This window comes from Pieris rapae, chromosome 4 (assembly GCF_905147795.1).
Source record: "Pieris rapae chromosome 4, ilPieRapa1.1, whole genome shotgun sequence".
NCBI classification, from domain to species: domain Eukaryota; kingdom Metazoa; phylum Arthropoda; class Insecta; order Lepidoptera; family Pieridae; genus Pieris; species Pieris rapae.
The window spans coordinates 1770123-1795385 of NC_059512.1; the positions used below are offsets into that span (position 1 = coordinate 1770123).

Here is a 25263-nt window from a genome sequence, read left to right on the forward strand (position 1 = left end):
GACAATAGTTATTTTAAACGTTAAAACGAAACGTTTTTAGGAATGACGTCAGAGATAAAAATAACTGGAATTGATCATCTTGGTACTTGCTCAACTTGCCCGGCTCGTCCTTGTGGTCTGTGTGTTACTCAGTCAGTGAACAAATTGTGCTCGAATTCCATACTCTGAAGGTTAGGGATTTATTTTGGTCAAATCTTAACTAGGACTTTATTATAACTTATATTTAATTTGTGTTGATTGTGATTTTTTGCCCAGGCACGATTCTTTAAAACTAGAAAAATGTTCAGCGGAATCGCAGGTGAGAAAATTTAATTTTAATATTGTTTTCTCGATTAAATTGTATTTCATGCAAATAATGATTAAAACGGTGAGTTAGCATGTTTTTTTTAATACAGATACGTAGTTAATTATAGTAATTAATGGTAGTTATAACTTTAGAAGTAGCAAACATTTTTAAAGTTTGGAAAGCATGTAAGTAAAATATGTAAATATATAATAATGACGATGCCATGTAGTTACTGTATGCAGACACTATTTTGTTATCGCAAATAACTATTATACCTTTTATTACAATTGTAACGAATTTTAACATTGAAATAAGCAAGATTTTAAGACATTTCGTAAACTGCGTCCTACTGAGAAGAGAAGAGTTAAACAAATACCTACGAAACTAAACATTCCTAACAAAAGTATTAGCTATAATTTCTAAAGCTCTCATTTTAGTATTATGTATATATCTTCTTCTTATTTACATTTCTATGTACGAGTTCTATCTTCTACGCAGACAAATTCGTGAACAGCCATTAAAAATCATCTTATCGGTAATTAAGTTTTAATAGGTAGATCAAACTAACATGCCCAGTTAACGTGACAAACAAACTATTAATTAATTGATATTTACGATGTTTATAAATAATTTTATTATTATACCATCATACTCATTATAGAGATAAAGCGTGGATTCATACTAACACATCTGGAATTCTATAAATAAATACATGAAATAATTTTATGTTTAGGTTTTTCTTTGTTATAGAATTTTTTTATCTGTACATTAATTTACGGTAATTGTTTTGTTTACCCATCGGCTGTGATACAATTTCAGTTTAGCTCTTATTCCTTTATATAAACAATTACGCAAAATGTAAATATGTTGCGTCTATTTTTACGTTTAGTGAGTGGAGTGATCCTTGAAAATAATTTCGGTTCCTACAGACGCGAGCTTTGTGATTCTGAAACGCAATAACGCATTTGCGCAGTAAAAATACAATTAATATGTTTATATCAAAAAATACACGTAAACGTTAATAATTAAATATTGCTTCGATAACCATTCGTACATTTTATTTATAAATAATCTTAAAATAGTTTTACATAATAAAATTTCATATAAAAATATTTCCACATTAATTCACCGAAATATTTACCTTAGTTATAATAATATAACATGACGTTTGGGAAAATTAATAATTTCATCGTTTTTTCTTAGGTAATTTTAAACAATTACTGTATTGCTATTTAAAATCAAAATATTGGACTACACAGTAATCTGAGTGAGGTAACGCCAAGGTCGCCCAGTCTATGAATCAGATAGCTATATCCTTTTCGAATTTATAGTGTAAGAACGAGATGGGCCTATTCATTATTAGGTTCGTCATGTATACTCCATACTTTACAGTTCATGTTAATCATTAACAGGTCGTTAGCTGGAATGTAACCTATAACCGAACATTCTTGACTCGGCGTATCTGCATGCGGTTCTCGTGTCAACTAACTGTGATGTTAGTGCAATTTTTAGCAGTTTTCCCTAGTAAACAAAGGATTTTCATAAAAATAGTTAGTAGAAGTTTCTAGAAAAACGTACAAAATAAAACAATTAATTACATAGGTACTAGATTTGTAATCTGTAATTTTCATTCGCGTGCTTATAGTCTTTATTGGTCGCAGGTGACTCAGAATTATTTTAGCAGCTGACTACGACCTTAGTAGATCTTGGGCCTTAGATTATATACATCCTTGGCTACATTAGACGTGTTTTTTTAATACAGTGCAATACTTAATTTAACACCTCGTTGGGTAAGAGAACTACAATGAGAAAAGTGCGTGCGTACAAAGCACACATGTCAGAAGAAACTTCTTTGTTAATTAATTATTGGTTAAGTAAAAATCCTAATATATGATCACTCCATGTATTTGTATTCCTTTATTTTAACTGTTTACGTGCTAATGGTTTTATAAATAAATAAAAAATCTGCATTTACTGCACAAAACGTTATGCGACAGAATTGCCATCTAAAGTTTTAATATGTAACTACTAAACGTATACATCAACTAATAGCGTGCATTTTTTCTCGATCTCACTTTCTCACTCTCTCAATCGCTCTCTCCCTTTTCTTAGACAAACACGCTGCACATCTTCGTGACGTTTCATCCCTAAAAAATTACTTCAATTAACGTACATAAACAGTGTTTTTCCTTATCACTCTTCTATATTAATAAATGTAACAAAACATTATTAAGGCTATTGACATTTAAAATAAGCAAATTCTATTTAGCATAGTTTGGATAGCGTTGCTTCGTTAATAAGTGATTTAATTTTCATTTACTATTCGCTCGAACGGCGAAGGAAAATATCGTGAGGAAACCGGCTTGCCATAGACCCGAAATCTCGACGGCTGTGTCAGGCACAGAAGGATCACCTACTTGCCTATTAGATTAACATATGATCATGAAACCGATACATAAATCTGATGCCCTTAAAAGGTTGTAGTGATACATAATGATTTAAGTATTTATTTTTATACGAATACCTGGAAAAATCTAGAACATTAATGATTCATGTCGTCGCGATAGTAGTGTCTTTTCTAATGCGCCTATTATAGCTGCAATTACTTAAATAGGTTAATATGGAAGTATTAATAATAAAATAATAATAAATATTTATGACGAAAGGGTTGTGACAAGATTCATATGTCGCTCACCAGTCACCACGCTACCTCCTAGCGTGTGTTGCGGGAAACAAGAAAACAATTATTCCGTGGTGCATGGTACCATGGCATTATTAAGAAACAATGTATTATGCCCATCTGATAGTGCTGTATTGTGTTATTATTAAAAAATAGTGCCGCTAAAACCCTTGCTCTTCGAGAAGGTGTTACATGTTCTGATCCACTGTCCAATGTATGCATACGACAAGTATAACTCTGAAAAAGCTATGGGCATACAATTTACAGACGAATTTAAAGGAAATAATGTATTAAAATTGAATTATTCACTTAACGAAGCAATACGTAATGAAAAACGTAAATTGAAATTCAAAATTCAGTCTGTAGCCTCTACGTTGTGTTATATTCAGCTGATATCTATCGCCCCCCTTAATAATAAAATTGCCCCCCTGTGGGGCGTGCGCCCCATGTTGGATAACACTGCGCTATGCCAACATTTCTGCTGTACTTTTTCTTTATTTTCTTTTTCTTCGTTTATACACAATTACGCAGTAGGCGAACCGGGATTCCTAATGGCGGAATGACATCATTCATGTGTAGTCACTATTTATTAAACTAAAGTGTTTCTTGTCATTTATTACATTCTTGCTTCTACGACTAACTAATTATATATAACAAAAAATAATGATACTAAAGGTAAAGAATATATAATATACAAAACTTCATAAAAAAAAACTAAAAATACAATACATAAAAAATATTAAGAAAGCAACGGGTGGTGTGAAGTGGGAGTTGGAGGTGGTGAAGAAGATGAGCATCGCGTCTGAGTCGAATAGGTAGCCACTCCAGGTGCCTGCGGAATTTGGACACATTTATAAACGTTATATTTCTCTGTTGATAGGGTTTCACACTTGTATTTTATATAAACGTGTGTTTTAAACTTTATTAAGAGTAACTTAATTACTAATTTTCTTTCTGTCAAAATGTATGTATAGAGACATGTTATGTTTTTAATGAAAACTGTAGAATTCATTTTACATTGCGATAGAATAGTCACTAGAAGTATTTATGTTATATGTACTATATTTGCAACATAGTTAACATAGGTATGCCGTGGAATTCCTAGAACTGAGGAAACACGATCGATATTGGAACTAGACCAACTGGGTCATAAAATCGCCAGACAAGGTGACGGCACAATTTGAGAACTTTCGCTTCAGAAACAATTGAATAACGAATTGTTTTTATTTATGCTGCTATAAACAATTGAATATCGGATTGTTTTTTCTCGATACTGCTAAAAACAATTGAATAACGAATCGTTTTTTTCTTTAATCTGATAAATAAGGCTAAACGCTGTTCTTGTCGTTTGCTCTTCTTATCCTGTTTTTTTTTTTTTGGAAGTAGCCATTCCAAATTTGACATACAAAGTATCATTAAAAGTTTTTAATTATGTTTTGACAGTTGCATGCTAGTTAAAGTACAATTGACAATGTCATTACCGAGTAGGCATGTGAATGAATCAAACGCGTATAACCAACTGTAAGCAAAAAAAAATCAACTACAGATAATAAAAAGAGATGTGTAGTTTAAAGAGAAAATGCACCTCCCCCCTCTAGGATTTCCTGCGTCGTGGACAGCTAGTCTTTTCCATTTGATATATTAATGATTTACCTACTAGACGTTATAAATGACCCTTACAAATACATACATATATTTATACTAGTGTTGGACAAGAAGAATACTTTTTCAGCATAGGATAGGTTGAGAAGATGTTCCTGATGATTGTGACTGAATCTATTAAGGTTTTTAGGAAGTAGTTAAAGATGAAAGGGCTCCTGAAAGAGAAAGCGTTGGGCGAAGGTTTTTTGGGCAGCATATATGTTTGTGTTGTGTATGATTAGTGTTATTATTGTGAATATATAACCGTTAAACAATTTTTTGTTTTATCATACAACTTTGAAGTTCGGCAGCGAGGCTTAGGACATCTTAATAATGGCGCAATGGATTTTTTAACTAAATTAACTTTTCAACTCATTTAGTTTCACCTACAAATAATCTAACGCTGAACGATAACTTGTGGGTTAATCATTTATTCAAAGAATTTTCATGTATGTGAAATGTATCAATTGTTGAAACAGGAACTCTGGTATCATTTTACACACAATATGTTAGCTTATACACTGTTTTGCATTGTATGACCTTCGACTATTTTATTTATAAACTTTCATTTAACTAGATTATAATTAGATTTATAAAGTTTCTGTATTTAACATTTGGCAAACTTTGGAGCCGTTCAAGTATTACGTAAGCAGGTTTACTGTTTATCCTCCCCCCCCCCCCCTCCTCTTGTCAGCAAAAGTAAGAAAAGCACTGAAAAACAATAGTACATAAACGTATTAATTTTTTGTAGGAATCCTCCAAAATGGGTTTCGTTTTCAAATAGATATAGACAATGACAATGAATTTAAAATAGACAATGTGCGGGTACTATGTGTAAAAAAGTTAATAATTACTGTTGACGTAATCACCAAATAGAAAACTACGTGTTTTTCAAGGCAGTTTCAGCGCACCACCACTTTGTGGAACCAGCTGCCAACTGAAGTTTTTCCGAACCAATTCGACTTAGAGTCCTTCAAAAAAAGAGCGTACCAATTCATAAAACATCGGCAATGCACCCGGTGAGCCTCCTACCCGTTTGCCCCCTGTTCTTTAAAAAAAAAAATTTAAAAAAAAATTAAAAATACTTCAACGCTCCCTTTATTGTAAGTTTATTATGAAAATATTAAGTTATATCAAAACTGTCCCAGTGTACAATCAAGTAACGACGCCATAATCCCTAATAAATCTTTGATAGCCTTATTCATAATGATTTAGTCCTAAAGACGACACATTAAGAACCGAGGCTTTCGGTCATAACTCATATGTATCTGTCTCGCTCGCACTTGTAGGCCTTCTGGAAAGGTCTAGTGAATAGCGTTACAATTGTAGAGTTGCATCTCTATCATAGATACGATCGATATCCTAAATTCTCTCAAGTATTAATTGGATTAGAAATGATTTTTTTTAATTTGTAATAAAATGTTTGATTTGACGGAATCATAGGGAACTGTATATACCGTATTGTAGCCCTGAAAAGGGCCGTTTTTATATATTTTAGCTATATTTCTTAGTTCTTCAAAAATGAAGGTCACGTTGACTCATCGACCCAGCGTGCGCAGGTAGCTAAGTATCGATAATATGCTGCATTGCCTGCACATTCTTCAGTCTTATTCTTCCTACATTTATGCGCTTATATTCTATTGTACGCGAATATATACATAATATGCATTGCGTCTCTGCGTTTTCTATAAAATGTACCACGGTGATTGTTCGGAAGAATTGTTTGGGGTGATCCCTCCTGCCTCGTTTCACAATCGTACGAGCCGTATGAATTCTAAATTTCACCAACATCGCCTTGATGGCTGGATATCTTTCACAGTCCGTTTTACAAGGCATTTTCTTTTGCGAACTAGTGAACTGTGGAATCGACTCCCGGTGGCGGTCGTCCCTGAGGGATATGACATCCAACAATTCAAAATTGTAGCGTACTTATCCCTCAAAGGTCGGCAACGCACCCACTAAAAATGGGTTGCGATGACTGCACTTTTTGGGCGACCCGCAGGCTTGCTTGCCTATAATAAAAAAAGCCTTTATTATTTGAAGTACCCCAAAGACCCAGGAATCGTACAATACAAAAAAAACAAGCATTCTGTTTACGCAAAATACAATGTTTAGGAACTTACAATGTTCCTGTATACATTCCAATGAAATGAGCCGGCTGTATTTATAGTATAGTTCGAGTGGCGTTTGAGTATTCGGGCATATGTTATATAACAGACATTATGACTGTGATTGTTAAAAAAAATCAATAAATTAAAAAAGATACTGATGACGACTGAAGACCTATCTTATTGGTAACTCAAACCTTTGAGATTTGGGCCTCAGATTTATGTTTCCGTGATTAGTATTTTCTTATAGACAAGTAGGTGATCACTCTTATTTGCCTGATACACGCTACGATTCTTTGAGTCTAAGGCATGGGTTTCCTCACGATGTTCACTAGTCGAATGCTAATTTAACATAGAAAGTCCACAGCCGATTGAACCTACGACCGCAGTGATGAGAGTCGCACGCCGAAACCACTAAGCCAAGACGGACTACTATCATATATAATTACGATTATAACCGTTTAAATTGAATTATTCACTTAATACTTTTTTTACTAATTAATTTAAATGATGGGTTTAAGTAAAAAATGACTAGAAAATTGTCATTATAACTAAAATATCAAAACATAAATCAAATTCCAAATAATTTTAATAAAGATTTTTTAATGTTTATTTAGTGAGATTCTATCGCTTGATGCCTGTTGCTTAGAGATTTAATATTACGTTCCAAGTTTCAATCTGAAATCACCACGTTGTTATGATCCAGCTGTTTTCGATTGCCCCCCTTAACAATCAAATTCCCCCTTGTGGCGCGTTGTGAAACACTGCTTCATAGCTATACGCCACAATTGTATTCAATATTGAACACCTCCTTACTAAACACTCGCCAAGAATAGTATAGTTATTAATTCGCCTAAAATACTCCTTGTTCATAAAACTTATGTACACGCGTTAGAAGTTATACTTCTTTGGCGTACGAAGATAAAATGATAAAAACACGACATTTACAATAGAAAAAAGGTATTAAATACATTGAAAATACAATAAATAAAACAATATATGCATTCAAAGTTTTACGCTAGATAATGCGTAATAATAAATAAATTTTATTTATATATCACAAAAATGTTTCTACATAATTCAAGAAATGTACATTATTTATTTTAAAATGTTAACTATGGTAATTTCAGGGTGTCGGTTTTTTGTGACGGTGTGCGCGCGCATCTTAAAAAAATACTCTCATCATATTTCCCTAACGCACAAAAAGTAACTTCAAAAATAAATCTAATAGCCCCGTATGAAGTATGCGTCTCTGTTTATTACAGCGTTCATTCAATAAGACAAAAAGGGACACTACACATTTTTTATAATATCTTTCAATGTCAAAAATGTTATGAGATTTGAGTATGGCTTTAATAATAATAATAATTTATTACAAGAATATAGTACAAAATCTGTAAGGTCATGGCTTGGCCACCACGTCCCGCCAAATTATGCTTATCTTGTATATTTTCTGAGTAATCTGAGCTAAAATCAAGGTCGGATTACGAAAAACTGATTATGATAGATTATTATAATCATTGTAAATTTGTCAATTTATCTTACACCTAACCTACATATAAAACAAAACAATTAGACAATATACGAAGCCAAAAAAGATTACATAGATAAACAATAATAGGTAACACTGAAAATGTTTAGAAAATGACAAACGGCTTAATGTAGAAATAACCCATCGCCTTACCGATCTCAGATCGCCCGTAATTTATTTTTCCTTTCATTTTTATAATATTCCCTTCCTTTTCTAATGGGTTTCATCCCACTATTATTTTTTTTGGTTTTAAAAATTTTCGACCCTGGTCTAAAAGTTGCCAATACTTTTATTGTTTTTCGAAGCAATCTCCGTTCCTCTCTACACATCGTCCCATTCGATGGAACTATTGAGAAAATAAGTGGGCCCATTCTTCCTTAGGGGTCTCTTCTTTGGCATTTTTGTACCCTGTCACCGCATCTTCAGGGCTTGTAAATCGAATACCTCGAATATTATCTTTAGTTCTTGGGATTAAACCAACTTCAAATCTGTACTGAACTTAAACATGTTTTAAAAGTTTCAGAGTTTTTTTATTAAAATGCCTAACCCTATTTTAATATCTTTGATACGGAAATTATTTACAACAGTTATTAAATTAGATTGATCTATTTTAACCAAGACAATCTAGATCATTGCACTAGTATGACCGGTCACTGGTCCATAGTGATCGGCGTAGGTGCAATAGGAAGAAACCAATAAAATCTAATATCACAGCCAAGAATCTTGCGCTGTTTTAAAATACAAATAACCTGATTTAACTTTTATAAAAAAAAGATTTTCAATCTGTGTTTTACATTATCGTCGAGCGGCAAGAATGCAATTGTATCAAAAACTTTTTGTTTTACGTTAAGTCCTATCAAACCTTAGGCTTGAAATTTGGCAATGGGCTTGTCTTGTATCATTAAAGACGACACAATGGAACGCGGAAAAATAAGAGTGGGCAAGCCAAAAAGGAACCAGCTGCCCACTGAAGTATTTCCGAACCAATTCGACTTAGGGTCCTTCAAGAAAAGAGAAATGCACGCGCGAGCCCTCTGGCATTGAGAGTGGGAAAAGATTGGAATTTTTAATGAAAAACACTCGCTTCAATTTCCGAATCAAGAAATCCCGCGATAAAATCTATGCAACAGCTTAAAAATAGTGATGTATAAACGCCTGTATATACTCTTCCGATAATAATATCGGGAGAGAATATACACTAAACTATAAAGTTTAGTGTTAGTTAGTCATCATCTACACTAAACTTTATAGTTTATGAATAGCCATAGGCGTAGCTCTGGTTGGACTATGTAAATATAAAGTGTACCTTTTAGGGTGGTTGCAGTTTCGTCTTCTATCCCCTTAATTTGAGAAGTGGCAGTAAATATAAATTTAAACTACTTTTTATGCTCATAAGTGTAAATAAATAAATGATATTTTACTTTAATCTCATCGAAACACCGCAATTGCTAATTATTTGCATTTCCGTAATTATTTACTCGGACATTCTATTTTTATATGAGGTTTGCATCTGTTACGTTTTTTATGCTATTTGAACACAATAAACTCAATAAAAAATTTAAATAGTATCGACTATCGTTGCATGCTTTTATATCCATATCTAAGAAAAATACATTTATATTATTATTTTTTTAAATAATATTTACATATTGAAATTTACTAGGAGTAATAATTATTGAGTAGTTTTATTGTTAGTTAGATTAGTTACAAATCATTCTTCATATATTAAACTCACCTAATCATAAGCCCGTAGTAATCTGATTGAGATGGAAAAATCTGGAAAAATACTTGAAAAAACATTCATAGTATGGAGATACCATAGCAGACGAACCGTCCTTCCAGAACTGAGCGTTTTTTAAGCATTTTTCCCCCCCCCCCCCCCCCACGGAATCATGTGGAACCAGCTAAAGTCCACCAAGAAAAGAACGTACAAATTATTAGACCGGTCTTCTAAGAATTTGAACGCCCATACAGCCGCTGCAGCTGTATCACTTATCATCAGATGAGCCTCCTGGTAGCTTTTCCCCCTGTTCTATAAAAAATACTTCGACCATCAAAAATACTTTACGAGATTATTTATACAATTTTTTTGTTAAAATATTTAAGGTATTTCAGTAAAATTTCTTTCTTCGTGGATGAATTTGAGTATCAAGCTTAAATCTCTGTCACTTAGAAGATATTCCGTTAGACAAGTCGTACTTAATCACGTAGTTGCTACTTTATCATAATTCTCACAATGTAGATACTGTAGCATGATTCATATGGCATGGTAGTTAAGTAGACATAATAAGAATATATTTCAATTATATTTTCTATGTTACAATGCTGACAGACAAGAACCTTGGTGAGTGCCATAACCAGTATTTAATTTGTTTGTCTCCTTGTTTACCACCAATTCGTAGCGTAAACCTTGAAAATAATTATGTTGGGTAACATTATTTCCTGTTTCAACTAAACGAAATAGATTTATAATGAAACCATATTAGCGTACGCATGAAACCTGTTTCTTATGAATTCGAAATTGTTTATACATGATACAAGAACTAGAACTCAAATAGAATATATAATCTATGCATCTTCGGATGTTAATAAAATAAAATAAGGGCTAATACGTTGATATTAAGTCATATCAAAAGCCTGGACCCATAAGTGCGAGATTCTATACGAAAGTATGACTTCAGTCAATTTATAGTATTTTCGAACCAATTCGACTGACGGTCCTTCAAAAAAGGGCGTACCAAATATTGGAGGGCGCGATCCTTCTGGCACTGTGATTGTCCATGGGCAGTAGTATCACTTAATTTGGTGGGCCTCCTTTCCGTATACCTCCTATTACTTAAAACAAACTCCAATACAATTTTGTCGCACGGGAGGCTTAGCTCTACATATATTATATTATACATCCTGCAGAAGAGGGTTATTCGTGCAATCTATAATTTAAAATGCAGGTAATCTCTAGGAAAATAAGTACCTTTCCTCGGCCTACACCCTCTGTCTTCTTTGCCGATGAGTAGGGATGCCTACAGGTTCAAATTTAATGACGTGGAATGAATGATACCTGTCTATCTTATGTTCCATACTAAACATATATTTTTTTGTTTTAAGTCTAATTTCTGAATCTTACCCGCATGACTACGACTGAGCCTGATAGAATTTTTTTTGCAATAAGCGTGACGCCAGACGTGTTCGAACACTCAGTGAACTTTCATTCCTATACAGTTAGTGCGTCACGTTGTCACAAAAACAGGAACTCAGGATCGAATACTCATAAAGGGTTTCATCGAGCTGGTACGGGTTGACAGTACTTCCCTCTTCTTTGGCATGAAATACATTTGAAAAGATACAAAAAATAACTCAAAAAACGTATGAACATTACCGCATCTTAAACCCTTGAGATCGCATTACAGGTGCCACAGCAGTACGGATGATAAAATCTATCAACTCCTTACTTTATTACCTATATAATAGAGTGTCCCAAAATACATTTTTGATACACGAAGCCTTTTAAAGTCAGTAGCGAGTTCGTAATGCCTGTTTTTACTGGCAATCGCAAGCCGATCACCTTGACCGCTTGAGGTAATCGATAACCCTGGCACTGGCTGTCTGGGAGACTCATATACTTATAGGTTTATTATTATGATTGTTGATCATATTTTATTGCGAGTAACTTCTTTTGGTTGTCCATAACTGGAAATTGGACGTCTCGTGTTTTGGCGTACCAGATGCAGCAAATCTTTTGCAGTCCCAATACCCGTTCACTCCCTGTTACGAAGCCATGATTTTCTAACATGACGCCGTTTACCCTGGACTTTATAAATACAACCTATTCGGTTTGAGCCTCAGATTTCTGTATTTGCTCCGTGATCTTTTCTTAAAGGCAAAGTGACTAACCTTCTTTGCATAGATCGTCGTCTTTTTGGGTATAAGGCATGTACCTCACGATGTTTTCCTTCACCGTAAACCGTACTTCAGCGAGTGTAAAAACCACACATATACAGAAAGGTTTCGATTTCCGACTGGGCACCAATGAGCTCAAACGAACTTAATATTTTTATTAAGCCTTTATTTCGGAAAAGAGCACAGTCTGTATGGGGTAGCAAAATGTTTCACATTTCGGTAGGTATGTAGCAGCTACAAAAAGGTATGCTATTAAACATGTTAAGGCGAAACGAAGTTCGCGGAGGCAGCAATTAGTTAATATGAGAAATATAATCGTAATTGTACGCATTTATTATGCTTATTTTATATCATTACAAATATATATATATATATATATATATACAAATAAGGATATAATTATTATTAGGTTTAAAAATAAATAGTATACAAAAAAAATATTTCGATACATACTTGTTTCATCATACTGTCAATTTCTAGGCGCGTTCCGAAGCATCGGAGAGAAAACAGCATCACTCTTCGAGAGGAAGAAGAAGGATGCCGAGCAGCTCGCCCAAGAGAAAGTAGCTGAGGCCGCCCACGTTGTCGAGGAGCAGGTGAAAAAAACAGGTGAACTGGTCGCTGGTGCTGAGAAGAGCGCTAATGATGCTGCTAACTCAGGTATTTTTAGTAATGTAATATTTCCATACAAAGATTATATTTATCTCGAAGTAAAAGTACCAATTCTTAAAAGGCTGGCAACAAACTCGCGAGGCCCATGGCATTGAGTGTCCATGGGCTTTGGTATCACTTAACATCAGGTGATAGAACAGGGGGCCTCCTGCCCGTTTGCCCACTGTCCTATAAAAAAAAAGTTACTGCAAAACTTCACCTGCATTCAATTTTGTTGTCTGATAAGATCCTCTGGTTGTTTGACCAAAAATGTGTCCTGGCCTGAAACGAGGAACATTTACTGCTTCCTGTTCGGTAGGATTTTTTGTTCTGGCTTTCAGTTGCATCAGGCCCTCCTCCACGTCGTGTAACAATAATATACAGCAAATGTGTTTAATTTTTAATTTAATAGATATAATATAGATAATACATTTAAAAAATAAACCGTTATTTATTATACGCAGTTATTGATATTCATGGATAAGCAATTTTGAACTAAATATATTTTTTTTAAATACAAGTTTTTTTTTTGTTTTAAATACAATTTTGGATTCAACTAAAAGTCTCACAATTTATTTATTAGCACACAAAGATTGCTAAAAGTAGTAATGTAAATTAATATATATATTATATATATATATGTATACTCTTTAAAAAATGTAAAAACTTGGTAGAAAAACCGACACTAAAAATAGAAAATCTATAATGTTGACTATATAATAGCTAACTTCAGGGTGTCAAGTGTGTCACTTGTATAGCGCTATCTGACAGTCGTGAAACGCAAAAATACTATTTATCCTACCAATAAGTAATAAATAGCTTATTTGGAACTTATCCGGACATTGTGAAACAGGCCCTAACTCTCATATTTTTTCCCTAACGCCCTAAAATAAGGATAACTTCAAAAAGTGTACTGTACATATGAAGTTCTAATGATAGTTTTGTTTATTATTAAACATACTATCATAAATACTGTCTACGCTATCTATGGCTGTATTATTCCATAATTATTTCGTAACGATTAACTAATGTAGGGCAATTATCGGTCACACCAAACATTATGATAATGAAGAAGTATATTAACATTAGTTTTTATATTCATATTACTAATATAACAAATGAGAAACAAAATTATCTATGAAACAATGTCTTTGGTTATAGTAAAATAGTACGTATTTTCATTATCTTCAATGTTGTAAAGAAATAAATATTTAACAATATTATTAAATTTAAAAGAGCAGAGTTGGCCTAGTGTCTTCAGCGTTCGAGTCTCAACCCTGGGTCGCAATACCAGTAACCTAATGTTACGAAGCCATGATTATTGCCTTCTAGTACGCCGTTTTCCCTACATTTTACCCAGTATAATTATTTGAACGAGTTGGTAGCGGTAAAAACACACACAGACGATGACAGTTTTTTAAATGCCATATCCTAGTGACCAAGTCATAAGAGCGCAACCGAGTTATTAATAGCATTACCGTCATTTTAAAAAATGATTATGGAATAAATACATCTGATAAGGTAGACAGACAGACGTGCTAATTACAACCATTTCCAGCAACTGAAACGAAGCAATCGGCGATCGATGCTCTTGACAAGGAGCTGTCGAAGGTGTCCCTGGCTGCTGGTGAGGCAAAGGATGCTGCAACGAAGGCTGTAGCTGACGGAAAGAAGGTCGTTGAAACCACCAAAGGTAATATAGATTGTAGGTTGAAATACATTCTAATGTTTATATCTTATGTAATAGAAACATCACATCATCAAACGAAAGAATATTTATTTCTCTAAACCAACGGTTGATGGGTTAAATTGTGTGAAGAAACAGCTGAAGTATTGTGAAAATGATTATATATTGTTATACTGGTATGTGGATGTTTAATATATAAACTTTAAGATGTTCTCGCTTATTACTTTACGACAAAAAATAAAGTAAAACAATGGGACAGTAGCTAAACAGTTTCTCGAGGGTTTGTCACTCCTGGAGTATATACATATTCGATCAGATCGCAGGTTGAAGTTGTTGTGGTCCTGGAGAAAAGAGGCTAAATTATTTCTCTGGGTAAACAGGTAGGATTCTACAAAAAGCGTATAGCACATTTGTTACAAACATTATGTGCAAAACAATAGTAGAACTACTCCTTCTGTCTTCGGCAATGCTGTGTCTGACTTTTGTGAGCGCACAATTGTTCACGAGCCTATAAACAAACATAGCGTCTTGACTGGGCTTCCCCTAATATATTCTTGATCATTAAAAAAATATTAGACATAGTGCGCGCACAATTAAATGCTGCTGTTTTTGCGGAAGCAAGAATCAGACGAGTGTGTGCTTCAACACGAGCCAACTACGAACGCACACAAGTTTACAGTTGTGAGCGAACTGTGCTGGAATATTCGAGAACAATTTTTTTTCGTTCGCTTAAATGAGTCGACCCAAACATTTGTGCAGCTCACTGGTAGAATCTTAACTTAGGGTAGAATACCTAGAGCGACATCTGACGGCTTTTTACAGGAATTACATTTGATAGGTACCAGTGAGATTATACAATTCCCTATATTTGTAATGTTTGATACTATTTATTACTTAATTTAAATAGCATAACCATGGTCCAGAAACCAGATGCTGACGATTAAATCGATTGGTAAATCAATTTATTTAATCAAGGTAAAAATTTGTAGAATGTTTTTTTATGCTTTGTCTTATTATGCTATTACCACACTATTGAGTGAATCATTTTATTCAAGGTTTTTTTTCTACAACTTATATTTCCCATGCACCAGTTATGTAGTTTTTTATTTCGCTTATTTTCTTCCTTAGATACGTTAGCTACGACAGTTGATAACACAAAGAAAGCAGCGGAAACAGCACTGAACACAGCAAAAGGTAAGTACTTAAGATATTATTTAAAAAGCGCTATCTTTTAGGAATATTTATTTTTATATAGTAAATTTCTAGAACATTTTTAGTAAGAGAGAAGACTATTCGGGTCACCTATAAATTAACTCCCCCATTCAGTATAATTCCGTATAAAACCATGTATTGCTATAAACTGTTAATAATACTAAATAAAGCCAATTGATTCATCTTAAATTACATGATTAATAAAATAAATATGCCTGAATAATTAATATTTAGTATAAATCTATACATTTATTATTATTATCAACAGCAACTTAGGCCCATGTCCTAATTAGTATCTCAAGTCACAATCTGGTTTCGATATCAAATATGTCAAAATTCCTAAGCATTTTTTTTATCGTCCCATCCCTTCTATAAAAAAAATATCGCAAATAAAACCTTTCTTTTACTAATTGACGCGGTCGACCAATTCAACATCGAATTAAAGTTTATATTTTACAGTCAAATCCCTATAAAAATATATATCAGTCAAAAACATAGGAAAGTTACAGATATATTTGGCTCAGTGGTGTTGAGATTTTAATTGTGATGACAAAATGTTAAAAATAAGTTCATATAGATAACGATATTTTCCGCTAAATTTATATTTGTTTACAGACCTTGAAAAGTTAGCGCTTTTTAACCTTGTTTATCATATAGGACCTTAAAACAATGCATGTATTGTAGGTACGCTCAGTAGTACAGTAGACGCTACTAAGAGCACAGCACAGTCTGTGGTGGATACGGGAAAGAGTTACGCATCTGGGGCTAAAGGTATTTTTAAAACTAATTATGCTTTATATACAAACTCTTTGTTTAAAGTTCTATTTTCAAATGGTTATGGCTTACAAACATTTCTACAACTTGCATGACTCTATTATTTTTTTTATTTTTATTCTTCCAAATTTGAAATTAGCACAGTACAGTAAACATTTTTTTAAATATTACGTATAGTTTTTAATCAGATAGTTCTACTGTCTACTGAATTAAGCATTGATTACAGAATAATCTGTTTTTATCGTTATTATCTTAATCGAAAAAAATCTCGTTTGGCAATCAATATTTAAGTTTCGTAACGATCGGTCGTTAGATTATTTTAATTTGTTTTTTTTATTGTAGAAAACTTTGATAATTCATTAGAAATGTCCAAGGAAAGTGGTGATTCGTTTTTAGAGACAACTAAACAATATGTCTCTAGTGTAAAAGGTAAGATAGAAATAATAATTGATTACCGCAACTTTATAATATCTAGTATATATAATTAAAAAGTGTAGTAAAAAGTAATATTAATGAAAGAAAGCCACAGATTTCAATGTCTTCAGATAGCCATTTCCATCCGTCTAAACTTTTCAAAGTATTTTCTTTAACACACATTAAAAATTTGTAATGCTGTATAAATTATACCAACATTTTTGTGTAGAACTAAATACTTCTTTTACGTCAGTTTTATATGAAGTTTTTACGAACAAATCGATATTTATAAATATTTTAGATGCAATTGCAAATAAAAAAAATCAAGCACAAACCAAACCGGGATTATTGAAAAAAGTATAAAACATTACAAGTCTTAATACATATTTAATGTATTTATTATCAACACAGAACTTTACTAACAATATTGAATACATTTAATTTCTTAATATTTAATGTTTATATAATCGTTTGATATAGTTTGATGATTTGCTTTTTTAAGAGTACCAAGAGTTTGTTACGCCGACTTTTTCTCTCGGCCTACACCCTCTGTCTTTATTGACGATGAGTAGGGTTGCCTACAGGTTCGAATTTAATGACTTGGAATAAGTGATACCTTGATGATCTTTTGTTTCAAAATAAACGTATTTTTCTTATTAAAAAACAAATTGTCACTGGTAAAAAAACAGGTTTATTTATAAAAACAGGTGTGCATAGCAGCAAAAGCTACCTTAATAATGTGAAAGGTAATAAAAATGTGTCTTTATCAAGCACAGCACAGTTGTCCAAAAAACTGCTCACTCCGCTTTTGATACTAGTAAAATATATTTAGTTGATGATACATCAAATACAATGGAAAACACTAAGGATGGTAGTAAAAGTTACTTTCATACTGCTAAAGGTAAACACATTGACCATTAGCAACAGAAATACGACTCTTATCATATAATTATTTTTAGAAACGATGATAAAGACACAGACAGACGGGTAGTCGCGGTTAAAGGTATATAAACAAACAATGTTTTCGAAGTTACCATTAATGTTAATTAAATATAATAAAATATATTTATTGTAACAGTTAAGGAGGATAACAGTGGCAAAGGTTGCTTAGATAGCGCGAAAGGTAAACTTGGAAAGTTATTTAAAGCCTTTTTAAATATAATTAATTCTTTTTTTATTATTTTAGATACATTATTGAATATATATTTTGTTCAGAACAGTTTCATCAGTATATGATACAAGTAAATTTTATATAGTTAGTATAGGTAATAGTCAAATTAATGCAAATGATAAAAGTTGAAGATGATTTTCCTTTCATTGGCATGACACGAAATATCAACACGGCAAAACGTTATTTTATTATTTGTAGCTTATACGTTAATAAATATTGTAACAGTAGCGATAATTTGGAACCTCGATGTTAAATAATTGTTTTCAATAGTGAAAGTTAAATCATCGAACGATACTTGTAATTTTGAAGATTAATAATAGGCCGATCGACAGAAATATTCGTTTTGTGCCAAAATGATGTATTATTAACGGTACGGTGCAATATTCTTATTTCCAAAACGAAAAAAAATATTTGATAAATGTTTGTGCTGTACTGTGCTAATAACAAAATTCTGTGTCTTTATGTATTCCTCACGCGTGCTTTATACTCATACTACCCCATCCTAATACGGTTATTTATGTTAAGCGTTTTCTCACTATGACCGTCAATGTTAACTGTTCAAAATGATTCTTCTATCGCTCCATAGATTCTGTATCAAGTACTGTAGACAGCACAATGAAGGCTGCACAAAGTACCTTAGAAACAGGAAAATCGTACGTCGATTTAACAAAAGGTAACATAAATGCTATTTTCGTGCGAGACACATTCTTTTTCTACTATGGCGATGTGCCTTCCACTTTAACTGATTTTTTTATATCCAGTTAGAAGTGTACAATACCCAGTACTAAGATTAATGTGAGCTTATAAACTTAGCTATCGCACACAAAAACTTACTTGGAAATTAGAAAAATTGGAATAGTTGAATTAAACAAAATTAATATTTTTTAGACTCTGTTACAAATACTATTCAATCAACTGTAGACACGACAAAGCAAACTGCTCAATCAGCTGTTGATACGGGAAAATCGTATGTCACTAGTGCCAAAGGTAGTTATTTCACCTATCGAAAAATAGTAATAAAACGATAACATATCTAAGTAATTATGTTATTTTAGATACATTATCAAGCACAGTAGAAGCTGCACAAAAATCAGCACAATCTGCTTTTGATAATGGAAAGAGTTACGTAGATACTGCTAAAGGTAATTAAATATTAATGAGTTAGTAAACAAAATCGTTTTGTTTATAATAATCGATAATCTTTTAAAGAAACCGTAGAGGTCAACAAAAATGCAAGCGTCGAAGCAAGCAAAGCCTATATAGATTCTGCGAAAGGTACTGTTGAATGTGAAATGTAGTCCATTGAATTTAACGTAATATTTTTTAGATTAATCTTAACATGTGGATGGAACGAGTATAGAATAGAGTTTGTTGTGCTATTTTTTTGACATCTTTTTCTTCTAATCTTTAATCTAATTCCATTGCATATCAACGCAGTTGGAGTCTACATCAACGCTAAACTCATTTAGGATTTCTTTCTAACATTAAAAATTTATAAAATAAACAACCAATCCAATCATTGTTGTTCTTGTAAATAACCTTGAGTGTTTTTTCGCATATAGTTTCATATTTTGCAATTAATTTTGTTACATTTTCTTTGGCAATTCTTAGAGATATTATTTTTTATGTTGCCTTTAGATACTGTTACTAGCACTGTTGATAGTACAAAGAAAACTGCTCAAAGTACAATGGAAACCGGAAAATCTTATGTCGACTCTGCTAAAGGTATTTCACATACTTAGTATCTTGTAACTTACAAAAGCTGGCAGCTAATCAATTTATGTCTCATAGATACCGTTCAAAGCACATTAAAGAGCACAATAGATACAGCCAAAAGCACAGCCAATTCTGTTGTTGAAACTGGAAAATCTTACATCGATACAGCTAAAGGTAAATAGAAAAGATGATCATGTAGTTGCCGTATTAAAATTAGAAATTAAATATAAATTAATTTTTATAGACTCTGTCACCAACACTGTAGATTATACCAAAAATACTGCCACGTCAGTTGTCGATACTGGGTCATCCTACATTGGTGCAGCCAAAGGTAGACTTGACGTAAATTAATTGTATTTAGCAAATTGTTCGTTACGCTTCATCACATCTTCATTTTAGATACTGTGACTAATACCGTACAAAGCACATTAGATGTTACAAAGAATGTTGCTCAAGCCGCTGTTGAAAAAGGCACTGCTCTTGTAGGCACCGCTAAAGGTATTTTTTTGCGTGCGTTTGATTAGACTCGTTCGCTAGCCCCTAACATTTTATGTTCGCTTTTAGACTCCGTAGTAAATGCTGTAGATACGACAAAGTCTGTCGCACAAGGTGCAGTTGACTCAACTAAAACTGCAGCACAAAGTGCAGTGGACACGACCAAATCTGTGGCACAAAATATTGTAGAAAAGGGTACATCATTAGTAGGCACTGCTAAAGGTATTCGTGTGCGCTTATCTATGTTTTTGTTGTTTCAAAATACATTTATTTTGCCAAAGCAATAAGTATTATTATTAATTTGTAGACACCGTAGCAAGCACTGTTGATTCTACCAAAAATGTAGCAGCATCAGCAGCTGATAAAGGATTTGGCTTAATGAATAGTGCTAAAGGTACAGATTACATTTTTGGTTTTTCTTATTTTATTATTGATTTATCAATTATTTATACTTTGAATTTATTTGTAGAAACAGTTACAAATTCAGTCAATTCTACTGTTGATACTTCTAAATCAGTAGCAACATCTGCGTATGATAAAGGAACTTCTTACGTTAACTCGGCGAAAGGTACACTCAGTTATGTTAAAGATTACATTATATTCTTAACAATATTTATTTATTTATGTATTGTCATTAATTTTAGACACAGTATCTAGCACGATAGATAGTACTAAAAATGTAGCAGCGTCAGCTGTCGATAAAGGAGTTTCTATAGTAGGAAGTGCTAAAGGTAGATATTTTACAAATTTCGTTATTTTTTATTTATATTTTTGAAGTTATACTTCTTTTGGCGCCTCAGGGAAAACTTATATGAAATGAAAAATGTATGACAGTAAATTTTTACGATTCGCGCGAACTCCGTCCCATTTCTTCAATTATCTAGAAAAAATTTTTTTGTGATATTTAAATAAACTTTATTTAACTAGATAGTGCGTTATAACAAAACAACTAAATAAAAAAATCAAATAAACGTATAATTAGGCGAAAGATATAATTAAATTTCTTTAGCCATACGCCAAAGAAGTATAACTTCTAACGTGTGTACATAAGTACGCGCATGTATTTTTATTTCACTTTTATCATTTTTGTAGATTCAGTTACAAATACATTGTACGGTACAGTAGATGCTAGTAAGAATGTGGCTTCATGCGTGTATGAAAAGGGATCCTCATTAGTAGAGACAGCAAAAGGTAGCTGAACATTTCGTACGTCGTATATTTTTTCTATCGTATGCTCATTAGTTAATTCATTTGTAGATACGGTAGCAAGCACTCTTGATACAACAAAAAACGTAGCGTCATCGGCAGTAGAAAAGGGCTCTTCTTTAGTTGGTAGTGCAAAAGGTATCCAAATTGCGTTAAATCGTTAAATCTTTTTTAATTAGCTCAATAAAAACCATATAATTATTTTATAGATTCAGTATCAAGCACAGTCCAAAATACAGTAGACACTACGAAAAATGTAGCTAGCGCAGTTTACGACAAGAGTGCGTCACTAGTTACGGGTGCAAAAGGTATTTCTTTGAAATCGTTATCAGGTTTTATTCCCCCACTTTGCACGCATAAACTTAGTTCTTAAACATTTCTTCTCCTTTCATTTATTTTATTATTCTTTTGCATGCTAACTTTTTTTTAATTTATGCTAACTTTTTATAGATACGGTGTCAAGTTTGGTGTCGGGTGATTCCAATGGTAAGGTTTTGGGTTTTAAATGCATTAAGACAGGTGTCGCTGTAGGCTTTAAAGTGTCTAACCCGATTTGTGTGAATTTTGTTGTGGAATTAGTGTCTCTAAAAATGTGTCGAGGTACGCTTAGTATAGGAATATCAAAGTAAAAGGAAATCCCATTCGGTGTCGAGACCCTTGGTCCGTGGTGTCCTAGCGCTTTAAAGTTTTTTAGGGAATTATCAAAAAGGTTAGTCGACATCACAGGAGAACGAAGAGCTGGCAGCTACCTCGCACAAAGAATTAGTCTAGCTATTCAAAGGGGGAACGCTGCTAGTATCTTCGGAACCTTGCCTAAAGGGACTCCTTTTAATAATATTTTTTAATAATTAAATTTTAAGGTTAGTTATTAGATATATTTTTAGTTTGTAATTGTATAATAATATAATTAAAATATTGTTATTGTTAAAGTTATTATTACGTAATATATGATTTTGAGTTTAAGTATGAGTAGTACCGTAGTAAACATTAACAACTTTTAATGTCAATATAAAGGAAATCTATATGGTTTTATTTAATACCGATTGTGTTTTACTTCTAACATTGTATGTGTTTGTGTATTTGGGAGAAATAATCGTCGCTTTACATGTAGCTGAAATTTTGTGACGTTCAATAGATACAATTAACACGACGGTAGATCACACCAAGAAGGCTGCTGAGGAAGCAAAAGAGAAGGCAAGGTTGGCTGCGGAGGCAGCAAAGGAAGAGGCTAAACGAGCTGCCAGTAAGTTTTATGTGCTAACAATGATCTAGAATTTTCTGGAAATGGTCATTTTATTTAAATTTGTTTCTTACAATATGTTAATGAAATAACCATAACATGCCCAAATTTATTGTATATTACAAATTCAAAGCCCGTCTGCTTAATACTTGTTTAACCGATAGTGCATTATGAAATAAATCTTCTGTTCACCTAACGACAAACTAGTCGCTGTCAACAAATTTTTTTGTCTATAAAGTTTGAAATTTTTTTTCAGCTATTTTGTCCATAGGTTTTTAAAATATATGACAAATTTTTGATCCGCTAATTTGACACACTTAACTTAGCGCTAAAACTCAACTATTGTTGTCTAAATGTGTGAAGATAATATAGAAACAAGTTATCTATTCGTCCCTTGTATAACATCTGCTAGCACTTCTACTCACACGAGACAATTATAAAACTAATAACATTCAACCAGATGCAGCAGTAGAGGAATCCAAGAAGGCAGCAGAAAAGGCTGCAGCAGATGCAAGCAATGCTGTTCACAGTACCGTGGACAACACATTAAAACGTATGGAAGGAGCCGCTGATGAAGGCCTGAAGAATGCTGGCCACGTCGTTGATGAAAAAATTAAGGATGCCGACAAGTACCTCAATGAGAAACGTGAAAATGTAAGTATCAAATGTATGACGGACGTTAAAAGCCTTCGTTCCTATATAAGAGGTTCTATAGGGAAACTAATTATGAGAGATTTCCTTATAATGTGCTACCTTATAAAAAGAATGTGTGTACTTATTTACAAGCGTTAGAAGTTATACTTCTTTGGCGTATGGAAAAATAAATAAAATGCAGTAGTGATTAATAATAAATATTTAAATTAATCAAAAGATTTTATTTAAATAAATAAATTATTAGTAAATACTATCACCGTCGTATATGAAATTGATTTAAAAACACCAAAATAATATTTATTTATTCACACTGTTTAATTGTACTGTTAAGAAACATGTGTTCTTAATATAAAAATACTAGAATATACAACTTGAACATAGTTATCGATTTCCATGCCACCTAGACCTAACTTTACGATGTCGAAGTAAGGTGTTGGTGTGCGCGCGCCTCGTAAAAATTCTCTCATCATTTTACTCCATCGCGCCAAAACAAGTATATATATAACTTCAATAATTTAAATATTTATATAATAAAAATTGTTTAATATTTTTAACTTTCTTTATACTAAACCGCGTTTTTTATAATCCGGTGTTTTAATTGTTTCGGGTTGGCGCTGCTGGCTTATAAAAAAACATCAGTTGATAAATTAAAACACCAAAAGCTTGTAAATAATATATATACTATAAATGTCGACTTTAACGCAAACTTTACATTTCCTATTACAGCTGGTCTCAAACTTGTCATCAACAGCAAAAGATGGCGCTGACGCGGCAGCCGGTCTTCTTAGCAAAGGGCTGACTCAATTCTCTAAGTAAATCTTATTACATGTACTCCTTTGCTGTATTCATTCGGGAAACTGACAGACTGCATTGTAAATAAAAATAATTATACACAGACTATATAAACCACAGAGGCCCTAGCACGAACGTTACGTCAATATGATAATGTCAGTTTCTGACAGCTCGAAATCGTTCATACAATTTGTAGTTTTTTTTTTGGCTCTAACACGGTTTGTGCATTAGCCAGCGTCAAGTATGGAATTTGTAGTTTATTCTCAATAGCTTTTCGATTTTGCGTTAATGTTGCCAACCTGCGGGTTTTTCTACCAAATCAAGGGAATCAAGATGTCCAGGTGTTATGTACGATTCTATGTAGTTTATATTATGAACCACCCAAACATAAACGAAACTTAACTCCAAGCGTAGCTATAATTGAAATATTAAGGCTATTACAAAATCAAATAACAGCTATTTTATACTATTTCAATGGATTTTTAATGCATATTTTAAATTACCTCTCAAACCGATCAAGTCTTAAATTCTCTAGAAGTTAGAAATTGCGTATTGTTCTTGCTAAAGCCTTCGACGAAGCACAAAACCTTTATAATAATTTATTAACTGTTCAAGTTTAGGCAATTTAAATGGGGTTGCAATTTGTTAGATTTCCCTTTGTGTCTCAGTTAATTTAATCTCTTAGGTGTTTAACATTAGTTACTCAGTTTTGCCTAACATATTGACGATTACACGCTGTCAAGTCATATTTTAAGCTAGTTATAAGGACCTGTAAGCATTTGTATGCATTTTATAAATTTGCTTGGCTTAAGAAATGCCGTCCAATGATGCCTTCCCGATACTTGCACAATAGTCATAACATATAAATTACAAAATATTGAAAAATAAGCTAAATGCTAAATTACTGTTTCATGCCTTAATTATGAACAATTAATTTTTCATTCATTTACGCAAACTATATAATATTACCTATATGCGTCTGTATTTTACAATTTATGCATACAATTATGTATCTTATGTTAAATTTCTATGTTATATATTTTATTGGAAATTATTTAAGATTAGTTAAGCAAATTACATTGATCTTTGTTGTTGAATAAATCATTGT

The 25263-nt window shown here is 32.7% G+C and overlaps 1 protein-coding gene across 19 annotated transcripts; it reads left to right on the forward strand.

The window, feature by feature from the left end:
* The first annotated feature begins 44 nt into the window (after positions 1-44).
* LOC111001043 (perilipin-4) lies at positions 45-24553 on the forward strand. Of its 19 annotated transcripts, XM_022270713.2 has the most exons (26): positions 46-170; positions 256-298; positions 12624-12803; positions 14353-14487; positions 15610-15675; positions 16378-16464; positions 16810-16896; positions 18639-18725; positions 18941-19039; positions 19108-19194; positions 19262-19327; positions 19691-19777; positions 19844-19942; positions 20013-20099; positions 20168-20266; positions 20333-20485; positions 20571-20657; positions 20733-20831; positions 20908-20994; positions 21356-21454; positions 21521-21607; positions 21679-21777; positions 21920-21955; positions 22605-22712; positions 23170-23363; positions 24090-24553. In XM_022270713.2, the coding sequence occupies exons 2-26, from the start codon at positions 280-282 to the stop codon at positions 24177-24179; spliced, it is 2424 nt and encodes an 807-aa protein (XP_022126405.2). In that variant the 5' UTR covers positions 46-170; positions 256-279; the 3' UTR covers positions 24180-24553. The 19 variants fall into 19 exon arrangements, with proteins under 19 accessions (XP_022126413.2, XP_022126422.2, XP_022126414.2 ...); XM_022270721.2 differs by lacking the exon at positions 21679-21777 and having other exon boundaries at positions 45-170; XM_045628114.1 differs by lacking the exon at positions 21920-21955.
* Positions 24554-25263: the final 710 nt, after the last annotated feature.